The following is a 27,416-nucleotide window of genomic DNA, read 5'->3' on the forward strand; positions in this document are numbered from 1 at the left end:
AACGGATTTCAGAGCTGGAAGGAGAAATGGAGAACATTAGTCCCCATTGGCTTTTAGACATTAGCCCACCCACTTCATGTTTTGGTTGAGACCTAAGGATGTTGTGTCGCTTGACCAAGAGCGAGATGTGATTAGTGATCAGGTGAGGGTTGGAACCCAGGTCTCCTGACAACTGAGTACCCAACCTGGACCTTTTCTTCTTTACCCCTAGAGGAATCTCACTTATGTATGGAGGTAACAAAAGACCAATTTTGGTTCAGACCTTACACCTGACTGAATTTCATTATACTCTCAGGTTGTTACAATAAGATATAAAAATATGAATAAGTAAGATATTTTTGTTTTCCTTCCAGAAACTTCACTAGAGTTGCTTTCCACAGTGCTTTCACAGAAGGGCTGGTGTTAGTATAAAAACCGTAGTAAAACTGTTCAGGTGTGTGTAATGATAGCCAAGGTACTAAAAAATGAAATGTTAAAAGAAACCCTTACTCCGTTTTGCATTTTCCTGAAATTTGAAGAAACACATGTAAGGTTATATTCCAGTTTTGCTAGGCAAGTGCGGTACATTAACATCCTAAATGTAACACTAAGCATAAACTGATCCACGTAGGAGATTTGAAAGAAACCAAAAGAGAAATTTGTCTCATTATTCAGTTCAATCTTACAAATATGCACTTAGGGATTGCAGGTTGTATGGCTTATGAGATACCAATTCATTAATTAATTAATTCATTCATTCAATGAGCATTTATCAAGTTCCCCCTAAGTGCTAGGCAAGTGCATGGTGCTATTGTTTTATGTAAAAAAGAGTAGCTCTGCCATCATTGAGTTTATAATAAGTAAATAAACAGTTGGTCATGACCATGAGGGAACTAAGGAGGCCATTGTGAGGGAAATTAATGGGAACAGCTAATTTAGATAAGATACATAGAATGGACAGAGAGAGGCAAATGTGGGGGTGAATCTGGGTGACTCAGAAGGTTAAGCATCCAACTTCAGCTCAGGTCATGATCTCACGGTTCGTGGCTTCAAGCCCCATGTCGGGCTCTGCGTTGACAGCTCAGAGCCTGGAACCTACTTCAGATTCTGTGTCTCCTCTCTCTCTGCCCCTCCCCTCCTTGTGCTCTCTCTCTCTCTCTCTCTCTCTCCCTCTCAAACATAAATAAGCATAAAAAGAAAGCCAAACAAGCAAAAGAGGCAATGTGGGGAGAGCGACAATGAGGAGTCTACCGTAACAGACCAGAGGGGGGATCATGGTGATTTGGACTAGTACAATAGTCCCCACCTGGGGTGATTTTGTACTTCAGAAGACATTTGGCAATGTCTGTAGACATTTTTTGTTTGTTACAACTTGGGAGGAAGGTACTACTGACATCTAGTGGATAGAGTCCAGGGAACTTGTGAAACATCCTGCAATGCACAGGACAGCCTCCACGACAAATAATTTTCTGGCCCAAATATCACAAGTTTTGAGGTTGAGGTCACCCAGGCGAGTATGGTAGCCAAGGAGCTGCAGAGAAAAAGATTCAAGAAATGTTTTGGAAGTAAAACCAATATAGTGTATGCAAATGAACTGGATATAGGGAAAGAGTCGGGGAGAACTCAAGAATGATGTCCTGAGTTTCCAGTTGTAATAGCCCAATGGAAGGTGGTATGCGTATGGGTATGAGAACATTTGGAAGTGGACTTGGGGTGGTGCAATGCTATGGCACAGAATCAAGAGCTGGACAAGCTGGGGCAGAAATAATAATTAGAATTGGCTGTATGAGCCTGGAATTCAGAGGCAAGATCTGAGCCCAAGATACAATTTGGGAATCTTTGGCTGACAGGCATTTAACGTCTTGGAAACACACGACATCGCCTAGGGAAAACGTATAGACAAAGAAATAGCTACAAATGAGGATGTTGATCCTAAATCAGCTACTCATTCCTAGGAGGCTCTAAAAGCCTTTTACTTTCAGTGCCCTGGGTAACATGATAAGTACACTCAAGTGTACTCACTACATTTTGAAAGCACGGTTATAAAACATCTGGGTTCCTCAGTTTATTTTAAGCTATTTTTCTTTGTATCTAGTTATCTTCTTTTGTTGCATCTAATTGTCTTCTAAAAATTAAGTAATTTTAAATGGATTAATATCTAAGTATGCCATCAGCTCTCATAGGAAGCACAGTGTTGTTCACTACTGTTCTGCTCATTATTAACCACACTATATTGATTTAAGCTTAACGTTTGGGGAATGGGGAAAAGACAGTATGCATTCAATGGGGCATTTTTATTCTCAAGAGGGCACTATAAAAATGTGAATCAAAAGTGATTAACATAGTCATTTTGAGCAAAAAATAACTAGACGCATATATACACAAAATACAATCCTTCTCAAAAGCACAAAACAAATTAACAGCAGCTGCTGAGCAGTCATGAGTAACTCAACACCACGAGCCTGTGTACATGAGCAGTGAAGGGAAGCATTTTAACAAGGAAATAAATTTCAGTGTTAAGCTTTACAGAATTTTACAAATGATACAGAAAAGTAACCTAAGTGTGTCACATATCCTTTAAAAACCTATTTTAGGAAATGCAATCTTTCTAAGAGCTCTACCAATCAAAAAGGAACTGTAACAAAAATAATAAAAGTAATAAAATTTCCTTAAATAGTATTGGACCAAATCCTATGACCATGCTGTTAATTGAATCACTATTATTAACGCATTTCCCACCAGACATGTTGGTCTCTGCCATGTGAGGCATATTTAAACTCGAAATGTATGTATAGATTCCTTTAACCAAAAAAGTAATTACCACAAAGGAACTAATCATGCTGAGTAACAAGGGCTTTGGAAAATACATTATAAGCAGTACTTAATATAATCTTCCAATGGCCCTATCGTGTTATTATTTTTTTCATTTTACAAATGAAGATATCAAGTCTTAGAAGGTGTATCAGTCAGTGTAGATTAGGTCATGTTGCAGTAACAAACAGACCTCAAAATCGTTTGTTTTTTAAGTTTATTTATTTATTTTGAGAGAGAGGGAGAGGGAGGGAGGGACAGCGAGGGAGGGAGACAGAGAATTCCAAGCAGACCCCATGCTGTCAGCGCAGACCCTGGTGCAGGGTTCAATCCCATGAACCATGAGATGATGACCTGAGCCAAAATCAAGACGCAGACACTTAAGAGAGTGAGCCACTCAGGCACCCCAGACCTCAAAGTCTTAATGGGCATGAAATTGGTTTGTTACTGATTTGTCGCCAGTTTGTTGCTGGTCTGACAACTATTTAGAGCATCTCCTTTTCATAATGTGACTCTGGGATCCAGGCTACTTTCGTCTTGTCGTCTACATCCTGTCCCTTTCAGGGTTACTCTTCCAGGAGAGGAGTGTGCTGAAGGGCCATGTGAGGTCTTTCACTGTCTTCTTTTTCACCCAGAAATGCACACACCACTTCCACTTGCATTTCGTTTCACAAATGGTCACATGATTACACTTAACTGGAAAGGTACAGACTTTAACGTGCCTGGGAAGAAGAAAAATAAATATAGGTAAGCATTAGCAATCTCTATTACAGGGAGATAAAGTAATTGAACCAAGGCTACAAATCTAGAATTAGGTAAAAGCAGGATTCAAACACTGTTTGGTCAAAAACAGACCTAATTCTAGACTTTGGCTTCTCAAGATCTAGGGATGCAACCTTACCGGATGTAGCAAGAAAACAGACAACTGCACATACTTAACACAAATCTTTAGGCTTCAAAATAAATCCTCTAGCAATTGTTATATTTATTTCACTCTAAGAAGCACTTAGTAATCACGTATAACCTACTCATTCTTAGAGTTTTGAAGGATCACTCCTTTATCAAGGTCTTCCCAAACTCCTGTATGAGGTTGGATTTCTCCTTTTCTTTATGCCCAAAGTACCATTTTTTTTTGTAACTCATCATACTTCTTTACTAAGAGTTGCATCATAGCAGCAACCATATTCCAGCTGTGTCTCAGGGGCTTGACACAATGCCTCCCACAAAGTAGGCACATAATATGCATTGAATGAACCAATGAGTGATTGAATGAATAGAGAGTCTGACTCCTTTCTGAAGCAGGCCACACCACTGTTCGACACATTCCTGACTTAGCAATGGCCAGTACCCCCCTCAAAAATTCAGGTGAAATTTACTCTTCTTACAACTTCCATCCAATAGTCTTATTTTTCGTATTTCTTTTCACTTAACTAACGCTAAGACTACTTTCTTTTAACATAAGAGCTCTTCAAATTTCTGAAAATAACCAGCATATGTTCCTAATACTTCCTGGTTTAATTAATCCATGCATGAGATGCAATCCTAAGTCCACATCAACCTTTCTTCTTTTTTTAAAATTTTTTTAATGTTTATTTTTGAAAGAGAGAGAGAGACACAGTGTGAGCAGGGAAGGGACAGACAGAGAGAGGGAGATACAGAATCTGAAGCAGGCTCCAGGCTTGAGCTGTCAGTACAGAGCCCCACACGGGCCTTGAACTCATGAACAGTGAGGCCATGACCTGAGCCAAAGTCTGATGCTTAACTGACTGAGCCACCCAGCTGCCCCTAGATGAACCCCTCTTCTTATCTGTGGATGTGTTCTGTTTTGGCAACTCTCATCCCACTACTTGACATAGGAGCTGACTAGCTTCCAGCAGTGGGGTTATAATCAACCTTGGAGGATGGGTGATGCGTTTTGCCCACTATAGGATCTTTAGTAAAAGGTATGGTTTCTAGGGGCACCTGGGTGGCTCAATCGGTTGAGCCTCTAACTCTTGATTTTGGCTCAGGTCATGATCCCAGGGTCTTGGGAGGAAGCCCTGTATTGGGCTGAGCATGGAGCCTGCTTAAGATTCTCTCTCTCTATCCCTCTGTCCCTCTCTCCTACTTGTGCTCTCTCACTTTCTCTCCCCCCCCCAGAAAAAGTATGCTTTCTGACACCACATACAAGATACTCAGGTATTGGGTGAATGAATGAATGAATGAATGCACCTTAAGATACATTAGGTCTGTTTTGTACTTCTTTCCTATTCTAGGTTGGTATGTCTGTGGACATGTTTTTCAGATAGACTGACTCCGTTTAGGTCAGTCCTCCAAAATCCATACTTAGGAAAAAAAAAATCTCTATGAATGTTAATGCACAGCCAGCAAACATTTATATAGAACATTCCCCAGAAAGCTCAAAGGAAATTAAGCCAAAATGATCAAATGCTGATGATTTCCCCAGGGAACTGTCCTTGTCCTTCTACGAGAAATAGTCTCCAAACCTACATTGCTAAAATAGACTGTCTTCCAGCGTTCGAACGTGGCAGTCAAAAGAAATCAAGAAAAGGAGGGGCGCTGGAATCTGCCCCTTTCGCAGTTCTGCATCTGTAAATGGAAGCGAAGCAATTTTACAAGAGATTATCTCCGGTCTGAATAGGAAAGAAGCCACTCTAATCTCAGAGTACGGGAGGTACCCCCCACCCCCTTCTTCTCCTTCCTCTTCATCCTCGCCAGAGTTAAAACAGCAGCTCTGCTATTCTCTGAGATACTCGCGTCCGAGAAGGCGATTCTCCATCTAGTGATGGGAAGAGTCCTAGTTGGGCATCCCCACGACCCCCTAATGGGCGCGCAGGGACACTACCAAGAAGGCCTTTCTACCACTCACAGCGCACGGCGGAAACTGCCTCGGTTCCGACCAGTAGATAAGATTTTCTCGGTCTCGAGTATGCAACGCTCAATCGACTTTCCAAGCAGCACAGCGCAAAGTTGAGGGCAAGGGAAGACTGCGTGTGTGTGTGTGTGTGTGTGTGTGCGCGCGTGAGTGAGCGTCTGGATCGCTGGTGTTGGGGCGGGCAGTAAATCAAGGGTGGGGCCAGCGAGGGGAGGAGGAAAGCAAGGACTGAGAGAGGCAAGAGCGTGGCTCCGATCCCAGTTAACCTGCTGGAGCCCATCCTGCCTGCTCAGAGCCCCTGCACCAACTCACCCAGTCCCCTCTCTCCATCCTCCTCCGCCTTCATTCCCCGTTTCCTCTCCTTCTCTGGCTGCCTCCTCCCCCTACCCCCCCTAACCCCCGCCCCCCGCCCCCCGCCCCCTCCACTCTCCATCGGACCGGAGGACGAATGAGGAAGACGTGCCCGCAAATTGGGACAGCAACTTTCCCCAGCTGGTCTCTGGGCTCCGGGAGCAGAAGCGCGCCGGTCCTCCGCCGTCCGCGGCCCACGAAGGAGGAGCAGCAGCGGTGATGGGCTAGCGGCAGAAGCGAGGAGCCCCGAGCGAGCCCCGCGTCGCCAGCCAGCTCCGCGTTCCCACGCCCGCGCCCTCAAAATCTCTCCGGGGGGGGGGTGGGGGGGAGCGCTCAGGGGTGCCGCCGCCGAGCATCCCAGGGAGGATGAGGCAGGGAGCCGGCCCGGGCGCGCTGCATCTCTCGGGCGTGCGGCCGCGGCTGGGGCTCGGCAGGAATTAAGAAGCCGAGAAGATGGAGAGCCGCGCACTCCTCGCCCAGCCCGGGCTCCGGACCAGGGACACCGGCTGGGCGCTCCTCTATTTCCTCTGCTGCGTCCTCCCCCAGACCGCCCCGCAAGTACTCAGGATCGGTGAGTGAGCCCCGGGGAGCGCTCCGGGCCGCCGGCTCGCGGGACGCGGCGGCTCCCTGGGCCGGCGCGAGGGCAGCGGGTCCCGGGGTGGCAGCGCGCGCCGGCGCAGGGGCAGAGCCCGGGGGTGGCGAGGGCAGCGCGCACGGGAGGCTCCGGGAAAGGGGAAGCCGCGTCACTGCTGCCCTCCCGGCGAGTGCCGGGCTTCCCCGCCAGGGACGGTTGGCGGGTTTTTTCAATCCGGGCTTCGGGAACGCGGGCAGGAGTTCAGGGGGCCAGGCTCTCCGGGGCGGGCACCCCACTCCGGGCGCGGGGTCGCGCGCGGCTGCAGCCAGTTGCTTCGGGCGCGGAGATGCGCTCTCCGGCCGTCTGGGTGGACGTCGGGCGGTCCAGATGCGCAGCCCGGGTCCCTGGCAACCCGGGCGCCGGGGAGTCAAAGGCATGTCCGTATCTCAAGAGTAAAATGTGGGGACCGCGGGGATTTCCCACAGCCGGCTAACCCCGAGCTTCCAAGTTTTCGTCCCCAAGTTGCGTTCTTCTACATGGAGCCTCCAAAGTCTGGAGGGTTCCACCAGTGTGGGGCAGAGCCTGGATCTGGCTCTGTGGCCGAGAGTTCAAGGAGGGGAGAGAACAGTCAGCCAACACCAGGAGCAGACACCTAAGCCCCCATTTGATCCCCAATCTGCCACACCTGCGGGCCACTGAGAATGATCTAGTCCCCCGTCAAAATAACTCCCTGGAAGACCCTGGACTTCGTTCTCAGGTGGAATAAAAAGAGACTGAGAGGCTAAGTGCAGAAGCCCTGGGGCAGCCTAAAAAAGAGCAAAAGGCAAGGACATTGGAAGGGGGTGGGTACTTTGCTAGGGTGTGGATTCCTATACCTACAGGCACAGCGCCCACCGCGGTGTAGTGGAGACACTGAGCGATTTCTAGGCTGTTAGGGTGGAGGTGGGGGGTGAAAAACCTCTTTGCCTTTAATGTTCTCCCTTCCATACTAAACCCAATCTCTATTCCCTTAGTCTCAGCTTGCCCTCCTCCTTCCCCAATCAGCTATGCCTCTTAGACACACACACAGAGAGCCACAGGTGAAGCTGAGACACCACATGGGCCTCCCAGCTTTTCCAGTCTCCCACTGGAGGTAGCAAGAGTGAAGTCCTGAGTTCTAAGGGTTTCTAATTCACACCCTTTCCAGGAACCCACAGGATCTGCAGGATGTGCATGGAATAGTGTAGAGCATTCCGCCCAGCGAGGCCCCTGAGCAGCTGAAATTTCTCAATAACTTTACTGATGCTGGCCTGCAATTAGCAAACCTCTTTCCAAAGATTCAGAAACTAGTTCTTGTCACTCAACATGACTATTTTGTTAAAAATATATATAGAGAGAAATTTACTACTATGAAATGCATTTTCTCCAGACATGTGGGATCTAATTTTCAAAAAAGATCCCTAATACTAATTTTTACTGCAGATATATTTTTCTAGATTACAGATAATGATAATGTGCATTTTTGGATAATTTAGACTGTCCACTAAAAGAGTTCTAAAGCATTCGTTGTACAAAAAAAAAAAAAAAAAATACTACTTGTAACTATAATACCCTTCACCTGAAGTATGTTGTAGCCTTAATATCCTGTCCCGCCCCCCCCCCCCGCCACCATGGATGCAATCAGCCCTCCACAATCCAAAAACAAAATTTCTTTGAACAGTACTAAATAAATGATGAATGCGTTACAATTTCCAACGCCTAATAACTTAATTGGTGTTTTCCTTATGCCTTATGTATTTTAAAGGAGACAAATCTAAAAAGTGAGAGGGGGGGGTGGAAATCTTGACATACTGGAACAGGCTATTCCAGCCAATAGCCCTCCTTCCTGTATAACAAACTTAAGGTAGCATTTTCCTCCCCTGCATTCCCCAAATCTAAAGGAATTCCCAGAAGGGGTGGAAAAGGATGTTTTAAAACATATTTGTTCACAGATCTGAGTATTTACAAGTAATTACACTCATCCATTTAAAAGTGGTTTTCAAAGTGAGAACAACCCAACATGATTCACTGACCTTAAAATATATGGTACAGGATAATGAGATTTCCTTTTTCCAAATGGGAGCTGAAATGCATAAAGTAAAATTGCATGGCCTGATGCTGTTTATGTGCAGTACAAATGTCTTACTCCTTCTGGCTCTGAGTGACCTGTGGTTGGTGTAAGCACTACGTGTATATACCTCAGGACTGTGCTTACTTTTAAGTGGACATTTCAGCACCATGGAAACCAGCCTTAGCTCAGAGGCAACCTGCCTCTCTACAGGGAGTTTCTTATGTCAGCCAAGTCCAACACGGAATACAAAATATCAAAGGAGTTAGGGACTAAGCAAGTGTGTAAAGTGTGTGGGGAGCAGGGAGGGGGGAAGCAAAGAGAAGAATTAAAATGTGTTCTCTCTTTTTTTTTTATCTCTCATCCTTTTTCTCTTTCCTACAAACCACAAACCATCCAACCAACCAACCAACAAAAAGGGGCTCTTGATTATTGACTTCCGTGTTTTCCAGTAACTTAACATATCCAAAGTAGACCATTAATGTTAGGCGCCTTGCACTGTGCGTATATGAAAAGGCATTTGAATGCTTCAATAAATTAATTGGTAGTCTACGTTTCTTGTGAGTGTCTGCTTAAATTTCAGCTATTGAGGAAAGTGAATGAAAGGTATAAACTTTAAGATAAAATTCATGCCTGCTAAATATTAACGAGGTCATTTAGTATGCACATAGGCATGGTTATCACACATACTGTGGCTATCCTTTGAAAAGTTTACAACCTCATGTCACAGATCAGAGACATGAAGGGGGTCCAATGGGATGTAGTTTCCCTAAACATTACCACTACCCTCCAGAGGTTGCCCAGCAACCTGCATCGGAGGGAAATATGGTTAGCTGCTGGGAAGTCCCTAGGGGATGCTGGATCATCCTTTCTTCTCTGTATACGTATGGTGTATGTTAACAACCAGTTAATCTCTGTGTATCTAACCCCCCCCCCCTGCAACACACACACACACACACACTTGAGCTTCAGAATCACATGGCCAACCAACCTGTACCTAATAGTTACAGCAGGGTCTGGATGACCTTAGTTGACAATGGCACACCTCCATTAGTTGAAATAGAATAGAGAAGAAAGGAAAGGAAAGGAAAGGAAAGGAAAGGAAAGGAAAGGAAAGGAAAGGAAAGGAAAGGAAAAAATTTCTTGGACAGATGCATCATACTTGTAATAATAATCATAACAGAAAGATATATTTATATACTATATTTTTACATATCATGTCAACATACACAGAGAGGTGGGGGCAAAAGCATAGAGTTGAGAGTTAAGTGGTGGGGAACCAGGCTTTCTGACACGATTTGTTGCCACAAAGCACAAGTTTGGGTCCCCGCTCCAGGACTCAATGGCTATGTCAGCCAGAGTTGTTCAGTCTCACCAGGCCTACTCTGAAAAATCCAATTAAACAATTGCAACCTCACAGTGACGTTAATAAGAGTACAAAAAACAATATAAAAGTGCTCTCAGCAGTATATGCATACATTAATTGCATTATAATTGTTTTGTGGTTTTATTTTTACATTATTATTATTGTCATTCTCTTTCTGAACAGACTCAATAGTAAATGTGTTATATTTTTTATTACACATTTAATATTTCCGAGCCCAGATCACTCCTCTGAATTAGCAGCAATGCTGTCCGCCTTTCCTGTTTCATAGGGAGGGGATCAAAGAAACAATTTTTGTGATGTGCAAACAAACCACTAAAAACTATATTACTATTATGTAATCAAATATGGTAAATAAAGAGAAATATTGTGGAAATTTATATCGATAGCATGGAAAGTTAAATGACAATATAGTTGTCCAGATGATTTTATTTCCTTAAGACAGATCTAAATGGATTTTATTTTAATTATCAAGTTGGCCATAAGATCATTTGTTTAATATTTACCCCTAAGGAGGCCCAAAGTTCCAAACTTTGCTTCGGGTATATTTGTTTGTGTTTTTGCTTGTGAGTGTAGAAAACTCACAGCCTCATTCATTAGCCACGAATTCCTTCCTTCTTTTAATATTCATTCTTCACTCAGATCTTCACTATGTGCTTATTCCTCTACCATGGGCCAGACATAATTCTAGATAGAGGCCGTGTGCACAACAGTGAACAAAACAGATAAACACACCTCCCCCTGGAAGCATATATTCTGATGGTGGATGCTGTATGTAACCGCTGAAGTTTTTCATCAGGACTTCAGTGCAGACACGTTTTACTTTTTAATTCCAAATGTTACTCTCAAGAGTTTTCAATTAATCTTGTGCCATCGATTTATTATATGAAAGGAATTGTCAACATAGAATAAGTTAGAGCCCACAAAGGCCAAGAGGACAGAGTGGGTTCATTCTGCCAAACCTAGAACAGAAGCTCTTAGGGAGATCTGTTTGGCCTGAGGTCGATTTCACCCTGACAGAGAGTGTTCCTAACATCAACTTGAGAACTCCATCGGTCCCTGAAAAATCTGAGAGAGAAATGGTCTGAGAGCATGATGAAAAGAGAGTGGCTAATATGAACGTATTTCTGCACACATGCAGATCTCTTACCATATTGTTTTATCTGCATGATTCTTCTTTTCCGTAATATTAATTTTACAAGCCCAGTGTTTATCCTACATAAACCTGAACTGTAGCTGCCTTTCCTGTATGGTTCTCATCACCAGTTTTTAATGAGAAGACCATGACTTGGTAACTTTGCCTAAGTTCAAGTGCTGGTTGCTAGAAAGTCCAGAACTTGAAGCTAGCTATTCTGATCTCAAATTTCAAGCTCCTTGCATTAAAGTATGCTGTATTGTGTATGGACTTATCTGTGCAGTTATATAACCATTTAAGCTGAGATCAAACATAGGTGAGCTGTTGCTCTCAGTGACTCAGGGATAACCACATCAATCAAAGTTAAAGTAATTTCTATTTGAGTATATTGTAGGCAGTTAGCAAAGAGAAAAGTTGGCATTGTTATTTGATTCTCCATAATTTCTCTTTAAGAGGGGGTTAAGGAAGGCAATCCAGTTGGAGGGAAAGCCTAGAAAACACACCATTTATAATCAGATTGTTCACTTCATCGAAATGGTTTTGAAGGAGAATTGATGGAGATAGTCTGGTGGTGGTGATTTCCCATAGCCTCTTAATACCCTTCTGTTGTTCCACTGATAACCATATAATGTAGAAAATATCATCTATGTTCTAGAATTTTCCAGAAGTTGTTTCTCCTAGAAGAAAGACTGGAGACTTCCAGGTAGAAAGGAACTCTCTTTCCTAACTGCCTTTTCCTAATTGGCTGACCTTGAAAAGATTGCTAATGTGGGGAGAGTGTTGAGGAGGGGGCTGTTTTGTTAGCTAGAGAAGCAGAAGTAACCACAGACTCATGGGTTTGTGGCAAAAATGAAATGCGACATCGTATGTAAAATGAACGTCATATGGTAGAGTTGGCCAAAGCACTTCCCCTTCTTTCTCCCTGTTAATGAACAGGGAAGGAATTTTGTGCTGTAAAATAATTTATTTGTGTGGCTAAGTATGGAGAAATGCTGTCCCTTAGAGATTCAGGAGACAAGTTTATATTAAAAGCTTTTTGTGATTCTGCACGAAGAAACCTGTTTCTTTTCTTTTCTTTTCTTTGTTTTTTTTGTTTTTTTTTTTTTTTTTGACTCCAGCATTTCGTACATTTTCCTTATCAGAGGACTCTTAACTTGAATCACAGCTATTAATGTCTCACTGAACATATCTGTTCTCAGAACGTATCTGAGGAAACACTGGCCAATACTCGCTGAAATTTTCAATGCACACATAACTCACATGACCGCACACCTAGCGCTTCTTCAGGTCTAACTAAAATGCTGTCCACTCTACTTCAGAACTTTTTTACAAAGCTTAAATTGTAAAATTGATCTTTGAACAAGAGGTTAGGGGCAACGACCACTGGGTGGTTGGAAATCCTCACGTAGCTTTTGATTCCCCCAAAACTTATCTACTAATTGCTTACTGTAAGCCGGAAGCCGGACGGAAAACATAAACAGTTGACGAGTTCAGATTTTGTAGTCATATGTATTATACCCTGTATCCTTATAGTAAAGTAAGCTAGTATAATAAATTAAGCTTATTAAGAAAATAATAGGAGAACATACATTTATAGTACTATACTGTGTTTATGGGGAAAATCTGCATATAAGTAGATTTACGTAGTTCAAACCCGTGTAGTTCAAGGGTCAATTTTACATCTAAATGTTTGGATACTTGTTGTTCTTTATTATATTGAAAACATTTTTAAAACCACATTACCTATCCTGAAAGGTGTGTTATTTTTATTACCACAAAATGTGATATGGGACAATTTTCCTGATTTTTTTTCACTACACTTACTTTTTAACATGGTTTTAAATGGAAAAAATATTAAATTTATAATATATTTTCCAAGACTATAATCTGTAGTAAATTAAAAGTCTATCTTTATTTAAAGTTCAACCTGCTAATTTCTTTTTAAATGCATATCTGATTTTTTTCAATGATCAATTTTCATGGAGAAATGAAAATTTCTTTTTAAAGTAAAAAGAAATGTATACCAGCTACAAAAACTTTGTAAGTTTGTCTTGATTTACTGCTGAGATCAAGCTGTCATATCAAATTGGAAAAACCTGTAATCTTATTACATCAACATTATAGTATTAGTAATAATAAATCAAATGGAAAAATGGTTTATCCTGGAGGAGAAAACAAACAAACAGGTAAAAATATTTGATTTTGTATCTATGTTATTTATGAACTACTAAAAAATAAAAATCTTTAACTTCCCCAAATCACTTAAATGATAGTTTATTCTTTTTGTTCTTACAAAAAATTTTAAGGTTTTTTTTAAAGCATGTAATTTTGTCTAATGCTATGTTAACATATTTATTAAATACAATGTAAAATTAGTTAGAAAGTGGAATTAAGAGGCAAGGACATTGATTAAATGAAGAGTATACTCCTACTGACCACAAATCAATCTCACAGAAACACTCTACAATAGTGAAAACACTTTTCTTTAGCCCTCTAAATCCTTCATATATCAGTCGGTACGTTAGTTGCTAAATACATTTGAAAGATTATCCTGTTTTATGTCTTCTGATGAATTACTAGTTTATTGCCGTCCTGACTTAAGAAAACAAAACACAAAATACAACATACAAAAGTCTATGAGTACTCTTTAAAATTTCTACTGAATAATGTCCCAAAAGGAGCTCAACAATGCAGATTTTTGTATTAGAATTCTATATGTCCGTTTTCATTTCATAGAAATCTAATGATTAATTGTGGTTATTATCATCAGTTATCAGTTTAGAGACTTGTAATTCATTAGTACTTACTATTTTCCTTTAAAATGCACAATGGAAATTTAATACAATGCGTTACTTACTACACTGAACAAGTCTAAGGTTATAGACTATGTTAAGGCTTATTCGACTGATGGAAGCAACCCCAAAATGGGGTGGTGCACACATGCATACATGTCCCAGTTGAGAGGGCCTAGAGACAGTGACACCCCGGTAGAAGTGAGCACACCTTGCACCCAGGTACACCTGGAGAAATGGACAATTTGGGGACTGAAGGAGAAATGTACAAGATGAGCCGGAAAAGTACGGGAGCACTCAAAAAAAATCCCATTGATGGGAATATGTTATTTATTTTTAAAGTTTTTTAATGTTTACTTATTTTTGAGAAAGAGAGGGAGAGAGAGAATGAGCAGGGGAGGGGCAGAGAGAAAGGGAGACACAGAATCCAAAACAGGCTCCCGCCCCGAGCTGTCAGCACAGAGCCCGACGCGGGGCTCGAACTCACGGACTGAGAGATCATGACCTGAGCTGAAGTCCACCCCTTAACCGACTGAGCCCCCCAGGTGCCCCGATGGGAATATGTTAAAGGGACACAGACACCAAGTAACCAGCTCCCAATGGCCAAAACTGTTACAATTTGAGTCGCAAAATTTTAAAAAGTACTAGATTATAAGCCAAATTATAAAATAAATACCCACGAGTCCATACTGATATAGGTAAATGATTAAATAAATAAATAAATAAATAGACAAGAAGAGAGAAATCTCCCTACACAGAAGAGCCAGGTGACCAAGGCCAGCATCACAAGTGATGAATTGTGTTGACGGCATCTACCTTTGAGGCAAATAGCACTCATCTACTTGGTTTTTCTCCCCCAATCCCAACCCCCACTCTAATCACGAGAAAAACATCAGACAAATACTAATAGAAAATACCTGACCAATACTTGTCAATTGCCAAGTCATAAAAAACAAAGTCTGGAAAACTGTCACAGCCTAAAGAAGCCTGTGGAGAGCCGACAAAGAGGTGTAATGTGGTGTTTTTTTTTTTTTAAGTTTATTTATTTGAGAGAGAGCATGTGAGCAGGGTAGGGACAGAGAGCGAATCCCAAGGAGGGTCTGCAGGGTCAGCACAGAGCCCGATGCAGGACTCAAACTCACGAACTGTGAGATCATGACCTGAACCAAAATCAAGAGTCAGATGCTTAACCACTGATCCACGCCAGAGTCCCTGTAATATGGAGTTCTGAATAGGATCCTGAAATAAGAAAAAAAAAAAAAAGGACATTAGGTGAAAACTAAGGACATTTGAATCAAGATCGATATTACTTCTAATAGTGTATCAACATCGCTTCATTATTTTTAACAAATGCACCATCCTCATATAAAAAGGTGTTAACAAGGAGAAACTGGGAATAGAGTATATAGGAACTCTGTACAACCCTCACAAGTTTCGTGTAAATCTAAAATTGTTCTAAAAATAAAGAAATAAGGTGTACTACAAACCAAAAACAAAAAACCCACATCTTTGTTACTAATTCTGCAGTACATAAAGATCTGTAACTAATTGTATCAAGGGAAATAGAAAAATGATTGTCAATTCCATGTAATAGCTACATAAAAAGTTTTCTACAGTATCATAAAAAAAGACATACAGCATCTAATGTTGGAAAAATCATGAAAGAAATAAACTTTATATAAAAATTGTTATTGATAAAATATCATAGGTCTTCTTTAGAATTCATCGATAACTTTGCAGAAAATCAGCCATTCACTGTTTCTATCCATTAACATCTAGTTACTATTCTACGCCTTTTGTACTTAATTAAACATAATTTAATTTTGAATATCGATTCAGGCATTGTGACATACTCTGGTAGAGGCATTCAGTGCTAATGTCTTTGAATTAATACTCATAGCAAACTATTTGTGTGGATTTCTTTTCTTAGCAAAATTATCTAAATAGGCCCTCAGAAAATCAATACTTAATTCCTAGGGACAATAAAATACTTCATAATTCAAATTGGGGAAAGCACGGTGAAAATCAGTGATTTTTTTATGATGATTCCAGGGCAACTTTTAAGGATTTTCTTTTTTTTTAATTTTAAACTTCTAAACTGTTGGATTACATAGTTTGGCAATCCATAAATAGAAGTTGCATTCCAGTGACCTGTGTTTATATTGTATAAGATGTTATTGTACTTCATCTCCTAAAAATGAATTAGTCAGTTAGAGCCATCTTTCAAGTCTAAAGGCAATATTTGCCTTTTGAATTCTGGGTAGTGTGTGTTTCTTTTGTTCTCAGTATATATTTGAACCCTAAGGCTGTTTCTATACATGTTCACTGAATTGGCAAGAGCCGTTATTTGCAATTGTGAATCATTTAAATGTTCAACAGGAGGGAATGGCTAGGAAAAGAATAGAATAAGCCCAAGAAAGAAAGATCTATTAAATATAATTTTATGATGAAATTTATGTGTTAAAGATGGAAAATGCTTAGAGAATGGTGCAGACCATAGTACATGGTTTTACGTACTTTGGATTGAGAATGTATGCAATTCATCCTTGCTTATAGATAAGAACTACAGGAGAAAGAATGTAGAAAAGGGAAGTCCATTTGTTTTGCTAATATGGTGACTTTTTCTTTCACTCTGATTCCTATTAATGTTCTTGTTCTTTGCCCAATTTAAAAATGATTGGTGAAGGTCACCATTCTGTAGTTTCTAGATTAACCTAGCAGTCATTGGCACGCAGTTTGGCACAGTTCTAGCCCCAGTGATTCTTAGCCTGGCCGTGTCACGTAACTTTTTAGTAGATCTATTCCCTTTTCTGTCAGAAGGGAGCTGGTGGTGAATAGGTGCCTGGGTGCACCAGCCAGTCCCTTCCAGATCTGTGTTCCCGCTACAGTGTTGGCTGTGCCGTATTGTCCTTGGTCTGAACTGAGATGCTGCACAAAGTCACGTAACCCCATGATACTCAGCATTTATAGCCACGGCATCACGTGTGTGCAAATGCAACATTGTTCATTTCCCTGAAATTAAATTTAACTATGCACACAAGCCCCTTTTTCCAACAGGACTACATCAAAGTCTTCACTTGCAATTTAAAATGTAAATTTTTTAGGAATCTCATTTCTTCCTTCCCCATACAGGGATCAAAGACTCCTCTCTTTAGGCTAGAGGCATTTGCTATCATCCCTCCAGGACATCCCCTGGGTGAAGCTTGCATTGTCTGATCCTGGGTATTGGCTTCTAACTCTATGTATCTGCTGCCTACACCCTAACTGGGGAGCCCACCTTGGCTCACTCTGGGGCTGCTGACCCTCTGAGACTAGTCTCGCAAGTGGGCTGTTTACCCAGACAGCATTAAGGAAGAATCTCCAGCAGCAAGTTACTTCCCAGCCTGGTTGTTATCTCAGACCCTTTCTGTTCAAGCGCACAAAGCTTCTGAGTTCTCCTTCATGCACCTCGAGGCAGGTGTGCTCTGTGCTCTCCCAGAATACACAGTGTCCGAGGGGGCTCTACTGGCCTCTTATCCCCCAAAGTACAAGAAGGGGAAGCAGAGAGCTGAATTAATCTGAACTCTGAGCTTCAGCCTGCAAACACAATGGTGGTATTTAAAGCAGAGTTTTTAAAATGAAGACAACAATGAGGCACCTGGGTTGCTCAGTAGGTTAAGCACCAGAATCTTGATTTGGGGCTCAGGTCATGATCTCGTGGTTTGTGGGATCGAGCCCCACATTGGGACTGTGCTGACAGCGTGGAATCTACTTGGGATTCTCTCTCTCCCTCTCTCTCTCTCTGCCCTTCCCCCATTCGTGTGTGTGTGTGTGTGTGTGTGTGTGTGCGCGCGCGCACTCTCTCTCAAAATAAATAAATAAACATAAAAAATAAAATAAAATTAAGACAACAACGGAAGCAACAATGTGAGTAAACTTTTGAAATTTCAGTTTTCTGTCTTTTGCAATCCTAAGCTTTTAAGACTAAATTCTCTCCCTCTCCCTCTCTCTTTATATATATACACATATATATGTAATTATTATATGTTCTATCATAATATTATATAATTAGTATATATTATATGTATTGAATACACATATTATTAAATATATTAGTGTACACATTACAATATACAATGCTACATATATAATATACTATTTAATATATATATATATTCATATACAAATACATATATTAAAATTCCTATTTGTTTTTGTTTGTCTTTATTCTACATGGCAAAAAAAACCTCACATATAAAGCTATAATTAACTAGGGAAGAACAATGGGGATAAGTACATTTTAGAAAAATACTAAAAATTTGTTATAAATTATTGTTCATTATTAGTTTAATATATGTATACTCTTCTAGGAATGATATTGGGATACTTTTCTAGGAATGATAGCTAGGAGATAAGGAGAGAGAAAGGAGACCAAAAATCTCTTAGAACATGCTGTAGAATGCATATTAAGTACAAAAAATGAAACATATTCTTCATAAGGCACATATACACATAAAATATACAAATAAAAATCATATAAATCAATACAGAGATACTTTTTTAAATGGTGCTTAAGACCAGTAGGGTACTCAAAGATCTTAACATCCAACTTTGTCATTGATAGATGAGAACTCTGAGACCCCAGGAACTAAACAGAGATACTTAGTAGCTGAGCCACAATTCATAACCTGCATCTCAATGTTATTTTCTTGAAAGTGCGGTTTTCTCATACAATTCATTTGAAGATCTTAAAAACCTATATTTGAATGAATGAGAAACTATGATCAGCTAATAAAATACATAAAAGTTTCAGAATATAAGGATCACAGAACTAATCAGTTCGATCTGGATGCTCTTTTAGAGAAGGTTTTGAGTGATGTCTTTAAAAAAAAAAGCAGACAAGGGAAATGGGGATGAAGTACAGCCTAGATGCTGATAATTATTTAAAGATTAAAATCCAGGGAGATCCCAACATTTGGGGAAAATATCTGTAGAGAAATCCTAACAAAAATGTGTGAAACCGCATGATCTTGAGATTGTTTTCAAGCTTTGGGTTATATAGGTACTTCTGGTCAACCTGTCTTCCAGTTAGTTGAGCATGCAAGAATGTCTTCATCTGCAAAGACTCTTAGAAAAATAATTAAAATAGCCATTGCAAATGAGTGGGATACAGCATAACACTTTAGAATGATTAGTGTGGACTAATATTACATTTGTATTACCTGGGTTTAATTCTAGCGAGTGTTAGCCTTCAGTTAGGCTAAATGCATTTGCATACAAGGGAAGAACACTCAGGAATAACATCTATCACTTACTTTTTGCAAAAGTCATAAGAAATCAGAAAGGCCGTCCGCGGTATGGAATTTCTGAGATGCATTCTCCCACCTCTGTATCACATATAACATCATCACAGGATGATTAATGTGATGCTTATAAAAAAACAAATTAAGTGAACAATTCCTGGAAAGCACGCCAAACTCAGTTCGCTGCACTATTCCTAAAGTCTATCCTGCCTTTTTTTTTCATACGAAGTAATCTTTCAAACTGACTGCTGGGTTTTGAGGGTTTGTGAATTTTGACCTTCCCTTCTCCCTTTGGAGGATGAAGTTTTCATTTGTTTTCACACACTCTTCATCATTTGCTTATTCATTTTTTCATTCTTTTATTTATAGCTTGTCTTACTACAAAAACCATTCAAAAGGCTTACAGAAATACAGATAATTATAACCTGATACAAATGCAATGATGAAAATGAAGGTAAAGGCCAAATAAGAGAATGGCAGGGGTGACGTCCTACAAAAGATGCCAAAAGTGGACCAGAAAATTTTATCTGAACTTTCTAGTAGCTGGAATAAGAAGAGAAACAGGACAAACCATAAAATTCAGAGAGTCGAGTTGCCTAGACGAATTACAGGTGTTTTAGATGAAAAAATATGAAAGAAATAAATTCACCATGTGACCTCGAGGAAGAGAATAGTGTGATATTGTAGACAACATCCTCTTGATGAAATCAATAGTATATCACATACATTTGTTTCTGAAAGTGCTCAACATAACTCTATGACAAGACATCAAATAATAATTAAAACAATTCTGCAGAACGTCCAGATATGGAACTCTCAAGTCATTTGGTTTGATCCCAAAGTGATAATTTCTAGGGGAATGGAAAAACTGCATATCATTTCACAATTGTTCATCGTTATTGCTTCTTGAATCTGAGCTTTACTGGAAAGCTAGCCACAGAAATTTGAAGGGGTAGGAAATTGTACTGAAGTGTGCACTTCTGGATAACGAGAGACCAAAAACATCAGAAGATAGGGATGAGGTCCTTCTATGAAATTAGGAAACCCAAGCAAGATATCTCCTTCAATAAAAGGGCATCTCACATCTGTGTGGATGAAACACAGAAGCATGGCCAAAGTTTCGCTCAAAAGCTCCTTTTAAATTCATCACATCAAATTCACGAATGGATGATACACATTTGTCTGCACTGGAGAACAAGGCTACAAATATTAAATATTGACCACAGCAATAAAAAGAGAAAAATAGAAATAAAGGAGAAAAAAAAATAAAGCTCTTTGAGACATCAAATTTAAATAATGTGTCTTTCAGGTAAACTTTAAGATAGATAAATTAACCTTCTATAGGGTCATCGGTAAACGAATAATGTAGCCTGTCCACCATGATAATTTGGGTTTCAGAGCTGTTGGTCTTAAACACTTTTTTTTTCTTACAGCAAACACAGAATAAAATTATTGTGTCCTGAAGTCAGTGCTTCATGACTATATATATATGACAACTGTTGAGAAAATAATTTTCCATTTTTTTGTACTATCTTGTTTCTTAGATTCTGTGTTGTATATTTGCCTAACTGGGCTATTTGTTGCTTTTGAAACATACATCTTTCGCCTCTGAGCATTTCAAATACTCCACCCTAATCCCAATCATCTTTTTCTGGAAAAGCCTGTGTGGTTAAACAAGACCATTGATTGCATAAAGGTGAAGGGGAGCAGCTTTAGATTTTGTTTTTCATTTTGTACCCTGAAAACCCAATGTCTTTAGTTTCCATATTTTGGAATACTACAAGGGTTTTCAGATTTTAAAACAAGCAAACAAAGTCTGAAACATTGTTTTAGTTTCAGGTTTTGATCTTTCTCTGTGGATCCTGAAGAGCAACTTTAAGTTTTGTAGAAGTTCTTGCCCTTTTTTTTTTTCTGGGAGAAAGGAAACATTCATTAAAGCTTCATGATATGTTTCATTTCCAAACCCACACTTCTATACTTTGAGCCAAAAAATAATTTGATCAAGATTTCTGTCACATCTGTAAAATGACAAGGTGAGCTACAAATTGAGTTAATGATTGCTTACTTCCATTTCACACATTTATCACTGCAAAAATATTGTATAATCATTATCTAGTTTCATCTCTATCAAACATTAATGTGAATGTAGTGCATAGGAAATTAGGCACAAGTAGAACTTCCCCATTACGGCTGCCTGAGAAAAGTTTGAAATTGGCATTTCCACTGAAAAGTAATAAGCAGGAGAGAGAAAACAAAAAACAAACTTCTTCAGAGCCTTTGAAAGAAAGAAAATGTCACATTGCAAATCAATTCATGACCATCCAAGTAAGCATTATATTTTATAAATCTATAGACAGAGAAAGTCATAGTTAAAAGGAATTGCATAATTCCTTGTGGAAAGATCCATTTACACACACAGACACACACCCACATACACACACACACAACCTTAATGGCATAGAAACACACAAATCAGGAGCTGAGAAGTCCATTTAGGGAGTCAGAAAGTGATCACCTTTTTGCTAGTGTATATTTGGAAAAACCATTTTATATGAGCAGTCTAGTCTTATGTTCCAAACACTAATATTTAAGATTCTTTTGGTCAAAAAAAATCCACAATCCTTTCTATGAATTATCCCCAAAAGCTGTGTAAGGGAGTGATTTATTTAGGAAAATGTAAATGTGAGACCCAATAACTAAAATTAAACAAAGAGTGCAGAATAAAGCAGCAGAAGTTATGGATTTGCACTTAAGTTGTTTTGAAACAGAGATCTGTTTCCATTTATTTTTGTAAAGGATAATCTAAGCAATATAATTTTTAACATGTAAGCATGAAGAAAATTGGTTAAAAAGGAAAGACAGTGAAAATGAGTGTATTTGGGTTGTTCCTAATACATATTGCAGATTCTCTCTCTAGGATTACTTTTCCTGAGATCTATACTATCCATTCAACATTGTTAAAGATAGAATTTATTTTATCCACAATGTTGTTGAAGAAATAAACACATATATATGAAATGTATTTCAAAATTAAAACATGCTCGTGGTTTTATTGACTCGCCTTAAGTCTCAAATATCATTTATTGCACACAGATCATATGATATCCGTGTTTACCAGATCTTCATTGGTACCCCAAATCTTCATTGTTCCTTTCGACCAAAGTAGAAGGTAGTTCTTCCATATGTAACCATTTTGTTGATGTGGAAATTGAGGCCAGCTTTCATGCACAAAATCAAGTCAATAGAAAACAGTCTTGTATTTAACTCAGCAAGGGAAAACACGTTCTGTGAGCGCACTGGCCAATTTAATTGTCTGCATAGTCTGTATTTGTATAATTGTCAACCCTTCCTTCATTTGCTTTTATGTACAGAACAATAGCCTCGCCCAGCAGGACGATTTTTGTGTGTCATCAAAAGAAGAGGTAAATCCACCTGCCTTCAAAATCAATCATATTTCCTGAGGGTAATATGCATCCAGTACCTAATGGAATACAAGAACCATGTTGTGAATAGATTTTAAATTGAAATTCTCAATTTACTACATTTCTTTTAGAACTTTCCCTAATTCTATTTTTCAGGCTTTAGGTGTACATTAATTTGCATAGCTAAATTAAAGTGAGCTTATGGGCTAGGAAACAAAATCAAATTCAAAAGTCTTAATTAAAGGCAGAGGGAACCTGAGTGAAATTTTAGATATTAGAAGTCTGACCTATGCTGGCCTATTATTTTTTTATTTATTTGATTTATAAGACTCAATTTTTACTTGAAAGCCCCTAGGGAATGATTACAGATGAAGATATTTTTGAATCTGTGAAATAAAACCATTAAGAAAAGCAGCGATCTGAATTAATAATGCTCTTAGTGGACCACGCAATGAGGACTCACATTCCTTTTATCGTGAAGTATATTGGAAAAACTTTGCACTAGGCATTTCAACAGTGCCTTTCCATTACTCATATATATTTATTTGAATCTGTCAGGTTTCCCCTCTAGAACAGTGACACCCAACCTGGAGTAATTTTTGGCAATGTCTGGAGACATTTTTGTTTGTTTCAACTTGGGGCCGGGGGAGCTGGTACTTGCATCTAGTGGGTAGGAAGGAGGAGTCCCACAATGCACAGGAAAAGCTCCCCACAACAAAAACTAACCAGCCCAGGATATTAATAGCATTGAGACTGAATAATTCTAAAATAGAGATTATTAACACAAATCCAGTATAGGTTTAGTGCAGATTGCTCCAGAAAAAGAAAAAAAGTCAATCATATATTCTCAGGTAGAATGGACAGAAGCAACATACCATAGTAATGTTTTGCCGTCAGTCAGGGACACAGCTTTCAATAACACTTCCCTTGCCCAGCATCTGCAGTACCTTTTCTGAGATCGCATCCATCTGGAACACAAGCAGACACTTCAGTAAGTTAACAAATTGTGCATTAGGATGCACCCCACTCAGTGAGGCTCCAGTGCAGGCAACTGGGCATTTAAGTTCATGTCCACAGTAGACAGCCTGTCTTCACAGAGCTCACAGTGTAGAAAAGGCAAAGTTAAATGCCTAGTTAAATGATCACACAAATTAATATTCAGTTGCAAACTATAAAAAACATGAATGAGAGGATCATGGTGTTCTGAGCTCATTTAGTGGGAGAAACCGACAAGATTTAAGGAAGTTCAGGAAACTTTCCCAGAGTAAAAAATTACTGAATTTTTATCTGTAATAGAAGTATGAATGGACTAGGAAAAAAAGAAGATTCCAAGTAGAACAGTATGTGTGCAAGTTCAGAGTTGGAATGGAATGTGTCTTCATTGAAAATTTGGTTTTTTTATTAGTACTTTTCGTTTGGCTGCGTGTGCAAAATCTTTTTCTGGTAACTTCTTCTAGGTAAAAAAAAAAAAAAATAAAGCTATTTCTTAGGTTAAAATTGCAATGCATAACCAGTTATGTAACCAATAGCTATCTCCCCCAAGATAAAATTTAAATCTTCTCTTTGACAGCATAGAGAAATGAAATAGAATGTTCTAATTATCCCCAGAGGAACTGTGAAAAAAGGAGCCAACTAGGGAATTTCTGTCCCACCCACCAAACAAAAATTTAAAGAAAAAATATTTCTCTTTGCCTAAATCGTTGTTGACTCTCATCCCGTTCTGCTTCTGGGAGAGTCCTCTCGTGTGTAATATTCTTCTTAAACCTTTCACTTCCATCCTTGGTCAGAGAACACAGAGAATAAGAGAATGTCAAATCCAGAAAGGATTCACACTTTTATTCTTTTTATACATTAAGCAAACTGAGGCAGAGAGAGATCCTCATTATTTGATACATGTGGCCACAATATATGCTACCCTGAAACACGTTGGTCCTGCTAAAGGGTTTGAACCATTTTCAAAACACCGTGTAGGCTTATGTAACCTGGTGTTTTGTAAGAGTACAGAAGCCATTGAAGAATATGGTCTAAGAACAAGTCAAGTAAGAGTTCCTTAAATTTAACCTACTCAGCAAAGTTATACAGCAAGCACTGTGTTCTGGTAAATGCTGGATTCTCCTACAAGTTGTTAAAAGTGCTGCCCTTGCTCAGTGAAGAATTCAGACAAAGAGGGCCCAGAATATCTCTTCTACATTCCCAAGCTCAAGAAAGCATAGTGTATCCTGAACATTTTGTCTAGGGGTGTTATTTATGGAAGACTTTGGGATAGTCCCTCATTTACAGATTGCTGTAATATTTCTGGTGGAGAGTTTGGACTCTATCCTCTGTGTATGTACATACTGTTCTTCCAAGATCACTGGAGCCATGTTTCCTCCAACAGGAGACCCTTCCTTCCAATGGCCATGATGAGTATACTCTGCTCCTCCAGATCCATTCTCTTTTGACCTTTAGAAGTTCTATCAAAAGGTTCTCTTGCCTTCTTTGTGTTGCTTTGAAATGACAGGAAAGATGGAAAGTCAGGAAGAGAATGTGGCTTAATTTCCTGTGTCTTCGACTCCCTCCCTGCTGATCTTCTGTGAGTTGCTGGTGACTGAGCTCTTCCTCCACAGGTCTTAGCTCATTTGTTTTTGTTTTGTTTTGAAGTGTATTTATGTATTTTAAGAGAGAGAGCATGGGTGGGAGAGGGGCAGAGAGAAGGAGAGAGAGTAGCCCAAGCAGGCTCTGCACTGTCAGCATGGAGCCCTACGTGGGGCTTGAACCCCCAAACAATGAGATCATGACCTAAGCCAAAACCAAGAGTCAGAGGCTTAACTAAGCCACCCAGGTGCCCCAGGTCTTAGCTCACTTGACGTGTCTCTCGCCTAACGTTCTAAGTGTCTCGTGGTCCCCTGGTCCACGCCTTCTGTCCCAGGGTAGATTAGTTGCTTGTAACACGTAGGAGTCACCATACTATCTGCTACCTTGCTCTTACACTGCCACCTGCTTTTAAAGAGCATCTTCATTAAATGCTCACCTCTGGTGAGTATGCCATCTGCTTTCTGCCAGGACATTGGCCTTGACAGTTGAAGGCAACCGGGCTGAAACATCTCTTGATAGGGCAACGGAACCATAAAGATAAAGTAAATGTGCCATTTAATATGCATTTCAGACATTTTCCATTTACAGAAATCACTCCAGCTACGTTTTCGTTAAAATGTCATTTTAATAATATGATACATGCATTGTTTCTTGACATTAATTTATTTGCTCACTTTCCAGTGAGTTACCAGAACAGGTGCACTGCAATGAATGTATTTGATAAATAAGTATCGATACTCCTGCCCCACATGATTATATGTTACGAAAGATGCCAGAAAAATGTGAGACTTAGTTTTTGCTTCAACTTAAATAAAAGAGATATATATAGATGAATATGCAGTGATAGAGGAGATTATTAATATTTTGTTTATTTACATCTCAGCTCCACATCTCACCATGTATGAGATGTTGGGCAAATTGCATAACTTCTCTGTTTCCATTTTCTTGTCTGTAAAATGGGATCGATTATGTCTCCTTCACTAGGCTTTTGAGCTCAGTTGAGTTCATATGTGAAAAGTGACTGGCATAGTGGTTCATGCTTAAGAAAAGTCATTATTGTTACAATTACTTCACTGCACATATTTGTGGTTCACAAAGAAATCTGTACCATTTTATCTTCTTAACGTCTTCGTTTGCTCAGGGTGTCGAGATACCACAGCCTGGGTGGCTTAAATAGTAAACATTTATTTCTCACGGTTCTGGGGGCTAGAAAGTCCCAGATCAAGGTGCCAGCAGATTCAGTTTCTGGTGAGAACCTGCTTCCTGCATTGCAGATGGTTGCCTTCTCAGCTGGGGGAGACAGCGAGCTCCCGTCTTCCTGTTCTTAGAAAGACACTAATCCCATTATGGGGGCTCCGCACTCACGACCTCATCTAGACCCAATTACGTCCCAAAGGGCGCATCTCCAAATACCATCGGGGTTAAGGTTTCAACATAGGAGATTTGGGAGATACAAACATTCAGTCCATAACACTTAGCAACTTTAAGTAATAGCTACTGGCACCATTATGCCCATTTTTTGAGAGGAGAAAACATTGAGACGAGAGAAAATAAATGATAGACTCAGGTTCACATAGTGACAAGGCAAGATTGCTGACTTTTCAGCAATTTTTATTCTATAATAGATTACAGTACTCAAAAAAAGTTACAAAATACGTACCAATGTAAATTCTCAGAAAGTTATTCATTTATAGGATTAAAGTCTGAGTGTCTGAAGTTCAATATATATATACATATATACATATTTATATATAAAATACTATATATATGTGTATATATACACATACATACATACATACATTGACTTGGCTCTATTAAATCAACTTGTGGCAACAAGGTCATAGAAAACCCTTGCTTTACCCAATACAGTCATGTCTAAAAAGGTGAATGTATATCAAGAAAGATATCAAGAGATATCTTTTTAAATAGATATTAAACTCATGTCAGAGAGATTCTATTTGTTATATACTGTAAGTGTATTCTTTTTGTTTCCTATGACCTAAAGAGGTTCTTCCTAGCTCCGAAATGCAAACTCCATTTTAGAAAGTGTTCCATTTTCACAAAAGCTAATTTAGGGGGGAAAGTTGTGAAGCCACTTGGAAATAAAACAACTTTGAATAAGAAAGTTTAATCCTAGCTATTTGGAAGTTC

At 39.5% G+C, this 27,416-nt stretch overlaps 1 protein-coding gene across 5 annotated transcripts in view; it reads left to right on the forward strand.

The window, feature by feature from the left end:
- The first annotated feature begins 6,079 nt into the window (after positions 1-6,079).
- The window catches only part of GRIK1 (glutamate ionotropic receptor kainate type subunit 1), a 372,065-nt gene continuing 350,728 nt past the window's right edge, over positions 6,080-27,416 (forward strand). For all 5 annotated transcript variants that reach the window (XM_019839466.3, XM_023238826.2, XM_023238825.2 and 2 more), the window contains exon 1: positions 6,080-6,587. In XM_019839466.3, coding sequence (XP_019695025.2) covers positions 6,470-6,587 — 118 coding nt within the window. In that variant the 5' untranslated portion in view covers positions 6,080-6,469. The remainder of the gene's footprint in view (positions 6,588-27,416) is intronic.

The sequence above is a fragment of the Felis catus genome, chromosome C2 (genome assembly GCF_018350175.1).
Source record: "Felis catus isolate Fca126 chromosome C2, F.catus_Fca126_mat1.0, whole genome shotgun sequence".
In the NCBI taxonomy this organism is placed as follows: domain Eukaryota; kingdom Metazoa; phylum Chordata; class Mammalia; order Carnivora; family Felidae; genus Felis; species Felis catus.